The sequence below is a fragment of the Aedes aegypti genome, chromosome 3, assembly GCF_002204515.2.
Source record: "Aedes aegypti strain LVP_AGWG chromosome 3, AaegL5.0 Primary Assembly, whole genome shotgun sequence".
Classification (NCBI taxonomy): domain Eukaryota; kingdom Metazoa; phylum Arthropoda; class Insecta; order Diptera; family Culicidae; genus Aedes; species Aedes aegypti.
The window spans coordinates 140,198,373-140,210,370 of record NC_035109.1 but is presented as its reverse complement, the minus strand read 5'-3'; the positions used below and the strand labels follow the sequence as shown (position 1 = coordinate 140,210,370).

General features: G+C 37.8%; 1 protein-coding gene across 1 annotated transcript; it reads right to left on the bottom strand.

The window, feature by feature from the left end:
* Positions 1-4,656: 4,656 nt before the first annotated feature.
* LOC5574663 (rRNA methyltransferase 2, mitochondrial) lies at positions 4,657-7,462 on the bottom strand. Its single transcript, XM_001655188.2, has 3 exons — positions 7,193-7,462; positions 6,927-7,128; positions 4,657-5,111 (listed from the first exon to the last, which is right to left on the bottom strand). Exons 1-3 carry the CDS (start codon positions 7,339-7,341, stop codon positions 4,743-4,745), a joined length of 720 nt encoding a protein of 239 aa, XP_001655238.1. The 5' UTR covers positions 7,342-7,462; the 3' UTR covers positions 4,657-4,742.
* Positions 7,463-11,998: the final 4,536 nt, after the last annotated feature.

The following is an 11,998-nucleotide window of genomic DNA, read 5'->3' as shown; positions in this document are numbered from 1 at the left end:
TATCCTGAAGAGCACTCATCAAATAAAATTCTGCCGTTGGAATTACTTTGAGAATTATTCCATGACCGATGTTTGGCATTAAAGTCACCAATGACAAAAAATTTTGACTTATTGCGAGTCAATTTACGCAAGTCAGTTTGGAGCAAATTAACTTGCTGTCCAGAGCATTGAAAAGGCAAATAGGCAGCTATGAAAGTATATTTACCAAACTGTGTTTCAACAGAAACACCTAAAGTTTCAAAAACTTTAGTTTCAAATGATGAAAACAGTTGATGTTTTATACGCCTATGAATGATGATTGCAACTCCCCCACATGCCCCATCAAGTCGATCGTTACGATAAACAAAAAAGTTAGGATCTCTTTTGAGTTTAGATCCAGGTTTTAAATACGTTTCGGTAATAACTGCTATATGCACGTTATTAACCGTAAGAAAATTAAACAGCTCGTCCTCTTTACCATTCAGAGAACGAGCATTCCAATTTAAAATATTTAAATTATTATTTGGATCCATTAGAAAAACGTAATCCAATAACAATTTGATTTGTAAATTTTACACCTACTTGGACAGCTTCAGTCATAGTGGTGGCTTTGAACATTGCATCAATCATTAGATTCAATTGTTCAGTTAGAAAATTAAAATCAGAGGCAGACATGTCATGTGATTTCCCATTGGAATTTCCGGTAGACGAAGAAGCGGAGTTACCTGTGGCGGTAGGGTTTTTTCCATTTGATTTGAAACAAGTAGAATGGGTACCCATGGATCGAACAGGGGAGGAGTTCGAATTTCCTGCTACGATATCGGCAAAGGATTTACCGTGGGTAGATACATTCGAAATAGAAAGATTCGAACGGCTACCCGACGGATTAAAATTAGTTTGTGAAAAAGCATGATTATGATCTTCCTGATGGGTATGATTCATGATCAAGCGATCGTTAACTGAAAAATGAGCATTGTTCGATACTCTACCAGGCAAATTCCGGAAACGACCGTTATCGTAACGGATATTATCTTTCATCTGCCTGGCACGAGCCTCAATGACCTTTTTGCGTGAAGGACAATTCCAAAAATTGGACTTATGGTTAGCCCCGCAATTACAACATATGAATTTGGTGGTATCTTCCTTCACTGGACAGACGTCTTTGGCGTGAGAAGAACCTCCGCAAATCATGCATTTAGCATCCATGCGACAATTTTTTGTACCATGACCCCACTTTTGGCACCGACGGCACTGAGTGGGGTTCTGGTAATTTCCTCCAGGTTTCTGGAAATGTTCCCATGTCACACGGACATCAAACAAAAGTTTTGCTTTTTCTAAAGCTTTAATATTATTTAGTTCTTTTTTGTTAAAGTGAACTAAATAAAATTCTTGAGAAAGCCCTTTCCGAACAATGCCAGATTGGGTTCTCTTTTTCATAATGATTACTTGGACTGGGGAAAATCCAAGTAAATCATTTATTCCATTTTTGATCTCTTCAGGTGATTTATAGTCACTTGAGAGACCTTTCAAGACAACTTTGAACAAACGTTCAGTTTTGTCGTCATAAGTAAAATATTTGTGCTTCTTCTCTTCAAGATGTTTGAGAAGAAGCTCACGATCTTTAAGAGTTTCCGGCAAAACGCGACAGTCTCCTTTCTTTGCGATTTGGAAGGAAACCTTGATTCCCCTAATGGAGTTCAAGATCTCCTGCCTAAATCCCCCAAATTCGGAACAACTGACCACGATAGGCGGCACTCTTTGCTTCCTCACTTGAATCAAAGAGCCTGGGCTAGAGGCTGCTTCGATTTGGTGTTCGGAAAATTTGTCTAGAGCATCGAACTGATTGCTCATTTCGATACAATTATTCATTTCACCCTTGGAAGAAAGTTCGCATTCCGGAGAAACGTCCTTTCTTCCATTCTTGCCGCGTGTAGTGACAGTTTTAAAACCCACTTTTTTGGAAGGAAGTAGTGAATTCACAGATTCACCCTTCCTTTTGTTAGTTGTTGATACCATGTTTAGTTAATAAACGAGAAAGTCGTGACCTTCGAGAGGTTTTTTCCCAAGACGGTGTCCAAGAAGGATTACCACCGCTAGCTTTCGCCAACGGGTCCAACGAAAAATCGAAGGCACGGGTCCAAACAAGGATCGTAAAGGGATCAATAGTAGAAAAAATAGTACTGAAAAGTACTGTTTTAGTAGCACTGAAAAGTACCGTTTTTAATTTTAGCACTGAAAAGTACTGTTTTTGTAGCACTGAAAAGTACTGTTTTATTGCTTTAGGTAGTTTTTAAGAAAACTTCCAAGAGCAGAGAGAATTCGTGTACGCACAGCACGAAGGTACGATGCGCACTGCACAAAAACGACATATTTTACCATATTCTACCATGTACTACTGCTTCAAAATAATTTCCCTGGGTGTAGCAGAAATTCACTGAGAATTCCAGGTTTTTTCGAGTTTGAATAAAATCCCCTGATAATTCCAGGTTTTCCATTTTTTTTTCATGTAGTAGACACCCTGTTAAAGTGATATGACGGCCAAAAACTTCAACTAAAAACCAACGTAGCAGTTCAAAAACTTACCTTTTCAAATTAGATTTGATAATTTAAAAGTGATAATTTTGTTGCGTAAACATACAACATACAGCAAACTCTCCATTACTCGATATTGAAGGGACCATCAAATTAGAGAGGTATCTCATTACAGAACAGTAACCTGACTGGGGATGAACCTGCCTACGGCAGAAAATCCCTTCAATAAAAAGTAATTCAATTCAATTCAAATTCATTACAGAACACAAACCAGAAAATGCAATCCAAAGGATAATCGAGGTAGTCATGAAAACCAGTTTTTACTGTAGTTGACTTTAGAACAATCATTTGTAGATAATCTGGAGCGAATTTATAACTTAAAACTTATAAAACTTGACAATTATTTCAATTGTTTAGAGTATATTTTTAAGTGAGTGCAACTTGGGGCAAGATGAGCACTATGTGTAAAATTGAGAAAAAGTGTGAAATAATTGAACCACGTTTAGTTGTAAGCTTAGCATACGGTATCTGTTTTGTACAAAACTATTTTTACATAAGGCTGATACAAACATAAATTTTCGCTTGTGTCCGAGGTGGAGGAAAGGAACAAAAAAATCGAAATCAAAATCAAGCTTTCCATCACATACTCCTGGAATTTTTGTCTGGGGGTGCTACATTTCGCATATGGACGTTTAGCATAATCAGAATTATATGCCTTCTTTAAAATGCTACCTGTTTTGGTACAAAACTGCTTTATGCGAAACATCCATTATGCCAAACGTCTGTATGCGAAACGTCCTTATGCGAAACGTCTTCATGCGAAATGGGTCACTTCCCTTTTCTCTTATCAAAACTTTTGATTGTTGGAAGTTGCAGTAATAATTTAAAATATAGGAATGATTACTAATTTGAAAATAAAAATGTTTAGGATGGCTTAATTAGGCTTAAGCTCATCCTTAAGCTGCCCATCTTGCCCCGTCTGACACTTATTTATTTATTTTTTTGCAATTTCTCATTGTGAAAGGCTGTTTTTCATCACGATAGTCTGTCATGAAACGGGCTACTTTGCTACACTGAATTATGCAGTGTTATAATAGTCATTACGCAACAGGAATCAGTTGCGTAACGACTTCAACACAACTGTTTTGAGTTGCGTAATGAACAACTAGACAACAGTATTATGAAATTTCAAAATATTACTGAATGCATCCCGATATGATTTCTAATACCCTCAAGTGGTCTTCTACAAAATTGCAAAAAAAATATTGTACGCAACTTCTTGTAGGACTCGTGCTTTAAAAATCACCTTTTCTGCCACAAGGTACTAGACATTTTATGTGTTCAACGAATTATTTGCGAATCGTAGAAAAATACAACGTTTTAAGAATTTAAAGTTTCAATGATGACTATGACTCAGTCGTCGTCATAGGTAACATTGATTCAAAAAAGAATCACTACTTGCGCTTACATGCAGGTAGTATGCTGATACTTTTTCAGCTATGTGAGTGCAAAACCAAATGATTTTCATTAAATCGTAATCGTCAGACGAATTAGCCACAATCATCGATGCCCAGTACAAATTTCAATGAAGGCCTTTTTGTGCACTCGGTTGAAATACTTGCTAGGATTCTGTGTTATCTTGCTAACTATTTAGAGAGAATCCTGCCCAACACTGTGTGAGATTTTTTGTCTTATTTTTGTGAGAAGCCTGCACAGGATCATGTACAAATGTATTCTTGGTTTATGAAAAATGTATGCCCAGGACTCAGAATCCAGCTTATGACTGACTTTGCAGCAGTGATTTTTGCAGCATGTTTTCTTTAAGCTTGATAGAAATTCAGCAATGTCTATCAAGCAGCGATATAGGATATTGAAAAAAAATATATTTGGTATTTTAATAACTGTTCTTGTAAACCTACTAAAATAGTTCAAATAATAAAAATTAAACTTTATGCATTGGGAAAATCATTCGAAATGCTCTAAAACGATGATTTTTAGCAATATAGAGTTTATAAGGCGATGCATGATTAATTTTGTCCATTAATGTAGTGAGGACTTTCATCCTCTCAGCTGATGTGTTTTAGGGGAACTGGCGGAACATAGAGAATTGCTAACGGAAATTTCGGAAAAATATTAACTCTTGCATAGGTTTAAAAACAACTTCTACCTGATTACTGCTTATCTAAAGGTTCATGTACATACTTACAATTATACAGTTATCAATTCACCTGTTACCGTTCCACTCCGGTAAACCCTCGAGCTAATATGAAGTTTTCCGCCGAATCACTCCGGCTCGCCCGGGGCTTGATGCGTTTGACCTGCTGATAGTACTTTTGCATGTTTTTCTCCAGCAGCGGAACCTCTCCGTTGTCCCAGACTTTGACCAGCAGCGAGGCGTTCGGCGAAGACATCAGAATGGCAAATCGCAACACCGAATAGCACAGGGTGATTATATTTTCCTGATCGAGCGATCGAACCCCAGTGGCATTGGGTGCCATATCCGAAAGGACACAATCCACTCGCCTTTCGCCCAAGAGGGCGCGTATTTTGTCCTGCGATTCCTGCTTCATGAAATCGGTGTTTCCCAGCATTGTCGCGTGCTGTTGGTTACAATTATTTGAGATGTGGGGTTAGTATGCTTTAAGGGGGAAGGATTCGTCATTGATTTCGGACTTTTCAAAAGCAGTTTTTTCGTTCAAAATCAAGAAAATTTACAGGAAAATTTGTTCATCGTATTTTATTCTCCAACCGAAACACAGAGAACATATTTTCATCGAATAATTTTCAGATCTGAACAGACAAACTGCTTTTGAAGTTTCTATGATGACGATTACGGAGCGTTGAACGTTGTTTTTTAGTGAGGAAGGAAAAAGATCTGGGAGTCACCTTTGGTCGGAAATACGATTTTTACCTAAAACTTTTTTGGCATTTTGTCTCGCGGAGAAAAGATATTTTAAGATACATGATTAGGAAAATTCGTCGACATCAAAAATGTCGAACCATTCAAAGGTTATTTTTTAGTAATGACAAGCAGAAAAAGCTATGAACCATAAACATATCTATTATCTATCTATCTATCTATATAAATAAAAATGGAATGGTGTTTGTATGTCACGAAATGGCTTGAGAACGGGCTATTGGATTTTGAAATTTATCATATAGATATGATCCTGAAGTGTTCTGACGTGTTTGTGTGTATATCTATATAAATAAAAATGGAATGGTGTTTGTATGTCACGAAATGGCTTGAGAACGGGCTATTGGATTTTGAAATTTATCATATAGATATGATCCTGAAGTGTTCTGACGTGTTTGTGTGTATAAAAAAACTAAAGATGTTCACAGGAAAGTTAGAAAAAACGGGAGCGAACGGAACTGCCTGTTTTGTATAGGACGACCATGACGTTTTTCAGCAGCCTACTTGATGGCAAGACGAAGTTTGCCGGGACCACCTGTCTATCTATCTATCTTCTTCTATATAAATAAAAATGGAGTTATGTTTGTATGTCACGAAATGGCTTCCTAACGGGTCAACCGATTTGAATGATTACTTTTCTGATTTGTTTGTCAAGTGTTCCGACGTGTTTGTGAGTATAAAAATCCCAGGATATTCACCGGGAAAGTCGAAAAAAAACGAGCGTGAACGGTACTGTCATTTTGTATGGGACGATCCATGGCGTTTTTCAACAGCCTACTTGATGGCAAGACGAAGTTTGCCGGGACCACTAGTATTTAATAATAATAATAAGGGTTTATGCCAACACTTGAAGTAACGAACCAGCCAATGTTTGTTTGAAAAATACAAAAACGATAATGATAGGATTTTGAAAAATAAGTTGAAAACCCTAATCAATCTTCCGAAATTTACCTAAAGATTCCTACACCAATTCTCTCAGGAATTAGTCATGAAATTCCACTAAGCAATTTTTGAAGGGATGCTTAGAGGAATTTCTCCAGAATTTTCTAAACATTTTCTTTGCATTCAAAGCGTGGTTTTAGGAACTTACGATTCACTTCACTACGTGTAATTTCTAAAGTAAACTTCGAGCAAAAGGCTGATTTAATTACTGATGATTTCTGGAAAAACGATAGAAAAAATATTCTGTAATGCGAGCAGCACCTAATACTTTTCGTATTGACAAAAGAAATAAAAAAAACTTTAGAGAATGTCTGGTCTAATTCTCTGAGGCGATGTTTATGCCAACTTTTCAACCTGTTTAACAGGAATGATCGAAAATCTTGGAATAATTTCTAAGAAAGACATAAAAGAATATATCAATTATGTTCTGAATAAATCATCGGAATAATGTCTTGATGAAACTTTTATCTAATATCTGAATAAATTTCCCGGAGAAAATCATAATACTATATTTGGGACGCTCAGTCGCTACCAGCCCTGCAAAGCCGTAACATACCTCGATGGGATATATCTGCAGCAGGTCTACTCCGATCACCATTCCCCTTGGCTTGCCAGGTTGGGAACCACTGGCGTTCGATTGCTGTACAGCTATCTGGGACCAAGATCCGGGTGATGCTCCACAATCGATTACGGTATGGCCAGGTTTTATGATGTTGTACTTCTGATCGATTTCCAGCAATTTGAAGGCACTTCGGCATCTGTGAATCGTTTTATGTACATAAGGATGTATATTATGTGCTTAACACATTACTTTAAACTTACCGGTAGTTCAGCATCTTTGCTTTCTCTACATAGGGATCATTCAACTGCCTCGAGAGCCATTGCTGTGAACTCTTGGATTTACCTTTCAAATTTGTGGGCACCACTTTTCCCAATGCGAGAGATGAGCTGTGAAAGCGTCGGACCAACATTTCACTGAATTTATCACAGTAGTTTTAAATATTTATTTCACTGGTTTCACTAGCAGAACAGTTCTACCAGTTGTGTTGAAACAAATCGGTGTGAGATCCGTGCGAGTGTTTTGTATGTTTCGGGTTCGGGCCCGCAGCTGATGCAGCTGATTGATTGCCATCAAATGACATTTATTGCTTGGAACAAAACCGTGATGCCAATACTTTGGAACTAAAACCTGCTTCTATTTTAGTACAACTTTTAAAGCCTGTGAACCGTTTCACCTAGTGATCCTTTATAGAGAGATAAGCGGAAGTAAAATGGAATGATTTGGCAACAGACCAGCAGTGCTGATTTTGCTCGGCGTCGAGAATAATATTGTATCACGGACATGACTTGCTCATTGCTAAAAAGTGTATTTTGTTTCGTTATAGATTTTTGAGCTACATAACCAAACTAATAAACAGCCGAAAAAATCAATAACTAAGAATCGCATTGACAAAAATTTAAAAAGAAAAATATTTTTTATTTTTTTGCTTCATGCAAAATTACTTTTACCGAAATAATTTCAAGCGGATTACATTACTCCTTAAGAAAAGTTCAAAACAAACATAACGCATGTTCGTTTGGCTCACACTTTGACAGCTCTTGCTGCTCGATTGGCTCACACTTTGACAGAAATGTCAGCATCCGCAAATCTCTCTTATAAAGGATTACTAGTTTCACCAATTCGTTTGATTCAAGTGTAATTCTTCAATCCGTCGTATCTGCTAAAATAAACAAATCGAGATTTGCTTTCCATGGGCATGACAAACGCATAATCTACATATTGAGCCTAAAAAACTATTTCTAAATATTTTTTTTTTTGACGTTTTGAAATAAATTCCAATCCTGCCCTATGTGCACTTTATTTAGTGTTTTTAATTTGGCTACATACACCCTACGATTGCAAAGCGACTCAACTGTCAACATTTTTCATGCTAGCACATACACCGTACTTATGCTCATAGTAAAGCGACCTATACGCAGAATCAAAACATAAAATTTTAATCAGCAGTTACGTCATACTGTTTCCGAATCACTAAACATGTTGGAAATCGAGAGATTCGGATTTTCTCAGCGGCAGCAAGCTGACGGGTCGGCAAACTGATGTGGAACATCATCAGTATTTGGTTTTAGGCAACATTTCTCTCCAAATTTCTCAAAAGAACTGTTCGCCATCTACTTTTATTACTCACGGCTTCTTCCGGTGCTCCAGTTAGTCGAGTTGAAAATGGAAACATTCGGAAACCAATATTCGTTGTAGTTGAACGTAGAAACTAACGAATTGACTAACTTTATTAAGTTTTATGGGAATTTGCAAACCGGTGTATGTGCAACTTCAAAACAATACTGGTGTATATGACTTGACCAAGGATGGAAATCTAGTGATCATGACAAAATCGACGATGTATCGCGGTTGTTCTTTATCGTGCGATCATAGCAACAACGATTAACCTTTTATCGTTAAGATATCACACAAACTACGCTCCACGATTAATGCATCGTTTTGCATGCATGCTAGCGATTAAGTGTTCGTGAGTGAAAGTTTTATTATTTTGAGGATTTTATCGTATTTACTTGGTGATGTTGCTTATGGTTGCAAAATCATTTTGGCATGGACTACACGAAAAATATTGTCGCTGCAGCACTACTCTGCAATTCGCAGGAGAGTCCAGCGACGCGACAATTTCTGGCGACGTCAAAAGAACTGTCATTCTTAGTTTTGACATTTCAGAATTGATGGACGTCATTGAATTGAAAAAGAAAAAAATATAACTGAACAACGAAAATATTCACAAAACATCGATTGGTTTACAACATCGTGTGGAATTAAAGTCAAGGTAATTAATAATTAATTCTGTACTTTGAATCGAAAGATAATCCAAATACCGTATCTTTCCAGATGAGAAACGTTGTACTCCATGCAGTCCAGAAGCTCCAAGCGAATACAAATACCGTGTATCATGCGTTGTATGGACACTATTATTTGGGTATATCCAAGAAGGATCTTGCGAAAATCTACGGTAAAAGCCAATCTACCATATATTCTTGGTTCCGTAAGTTTGAGAAAGAGGGTGTATACCAGCGGAAGAAACGTGCTCAAGTTTACAAAAAGTTTCGAGTGGAAATGAGGATATGGTTGGTTCAGTTATACCAAAAGCATCCATTTTTATTTTTGGATGAAGCTTAAGTGAGATTCCAGAAGCAATTTAAAATCAATATCAGCGATTCATCGATTTGCTCTATTTTACATGAAGCCGGACTTTCATGGAAGACTGTTGAAAGGAGAGCGAAGCAAATTAGGGAAGAAGAGATTGTGAGATTTTTGCGAGAACTTCTGGCAATTCCCTGGGATATCTACAATTTAGTTTTCTTGGATGAAGTCAGTTTCGACAATCGGGACATGTTACGCCGGAAGGGGTATGGTGTTGTGGGGCATAAAGTGATCTACAGCGGTGAGTTTTGTCGCCGCCCACGTTTATCATTCTTGTGCTTTCTTGGAGTTGAAGGCATTCTAGACAGCTTTTGGACTGATGGAACATTCAATCGCGTTAAATTTTCTGAATGTTGTCGAGAGTTTGCACTACGAAATCCAAAAGTTCGTCAGTACCCAGGATGCTATTCGGTTTGGATACTAGATGGCGCAAAAATTCATTGCGATGCAAATATCATTCGGTATTTGCGATCGATCGGCATTATTCCCATATTACTTCCGGCGTACTGTCCCTTTTTTAATCCTATTGAGATCGTTTTTGGTTTTGTCAAAAAACATTTGCAAAGAAGACACCAAGAAAACACTCCAATAATGGGTGATGTCTGCGATGCAATGAGCTTTTTCAAACAATATTCCTACCAAAAACTTTTTGCTTATTGTGGTTACTTCCCTGGAGGACATTTTTATCCTGAGAAGGGACTGCAACAAAATCCAAGCGATTTAGGCTTAAGTGTAATTCCTGAGCGACTTTATCACAATATTTGCTGTTCTTTTTTTCTTTAAAATAATGAATAAAATCGGATTTGAGATGAAAATATAATTGGTTATTTTATTTCATTCAAATTACATCGTTCTGTTCACTTTTGTTACATGTGATCAACATCTGGACAGTCAGTTACACTGTCAGCCAGGACTTTACTTACCTCTGTCTCCTCAGGGCAAACTGCAGATTGGACAGCAATAATAATTTCTTCAGCTGCTTTTCCTTTCGCAATCATTCCTTCCAATTTACGAGCAACATTCGAAAGAATGGAAACCGCCGAAGAAATGCCTTGAAAAAATTCCTCAACATCTTTCATCCATCCCCCATTTACAGCATGAGCCACTGATGTCCCCCGATGAACAGATTGTAGTCGGGCTGCTTCCGAGACGCCAGTCCACCTGAAATACTTCGCAAGTTCCAAAGGAGGCGATGGAGCATTTTTCATTTCCTCTTGTTTATGCGCCGCTGACGAATGAATTGTGTTGGCCCATAACAACCAGGAACTGTGATGGCCTTCCAGTTCAGGATGGTTGTGCTTCAACTCTTTTGCTAGAGCTGCATCATCCCGGGTCGAATGAGCTCCCGAACGATCTGGATTGTTGGGTGCAATTAACTGTTTGAGGACCATTGTTGAGGGTTGGTTTCAACATTTACCGAATATGCATGAATGAACATTTTGATTTGCTTGCCTCTCCATGAAGTGAGCAGTCGAGGAGAGACTCCAGAAATAGTGTAGGCCTTCCTTTTCATTTGATCTTGCATCGTGACGAACTTCTCAATATCTTCTTGGTCCGGGACTTGCTATTCAGCCCACTTTGGTCCATCATCATCAAAATTGATTCGTCTCGATGCATGCGCTACAGACAACTTCCAAATGCATTTAATTACGTCCTCAACAGAATCTCCAAAAACATTCTTAGTTCCCACTTCCCAGTTCTCTATCGAGCAATTAAAACATGAATGGTCGTCATCGTCGGAACCATCGACGGGGAGAAAATGGTTCACTTCACTCAAATCATCTGGAATCGGTAACGGGTCCTGAGAACACAAAGGCTGCGGATAGGGTGTTTGTTGTTGAGGAAACCATTCATTATCGTGATGATCAGTATCCATGTCTCCCGGCTCTTCCAAATACTCCTCCTCCTCGTACCTGCGTATGGGACGATGGAAATTTTCATCTCGATGATAAATCTCAAGTTCCACATTACTTACGCATCCTTATTACACTCCATTTAGTATTTTTACGAATCAGTTAATACTCCGGCAGCTGAATTTTACACAAGTTTGGGTTGTTTATTTACAGTTTGAAATGAAAATCGGATAAAAAAAGACAACAAAACACCGTCAATGTGAATAAAACCATGGTGTGTCATACACATGACACACCAAGACAAGGTGGCAGTACTCATGATGTTCGATTATCATAAAATTTTTGAAAGTAATGAATTAGTTTCAAAATTATATGGGCTTATTCACAAATTTCATAACGCTGAAGGGGGTGGGTGGGTGTCCTTAAGATATAGCTCATACAAAATTTGTAAGATGTTCATATAAAAAGCGTTATGAAGGGGTGGGTGGGTATCAAAAATGGCCATTTTCGGCGTTATGAAATTTGTGAATGAACCCTATTATTTGCTTTCGCAGTTTTAAATATTGC

Coding starts and splice junctions, on each gene's coding strand:
- LOC5574663 (XM_001655188.2), bottom strand. CDS start 7,341: ATGTTGGTCCGACGCTTTCACAGCTCATCTCTCGCATTGGGAAAAGTG. Junction 7,129..7,192: donor GCAAAGATGCTGAACTACCG/GTAAGTTTAAAG, acceptor AACGATTCACAG/ATGCCGAAGTGCCTTCAAAT. Junction 5,112..6,926: donor TGCAGATATATCCCATCGAG/GTATGTTACGGC, acceptor TGTAACCAACAG/CACGCGACAATGCTGGGAAA.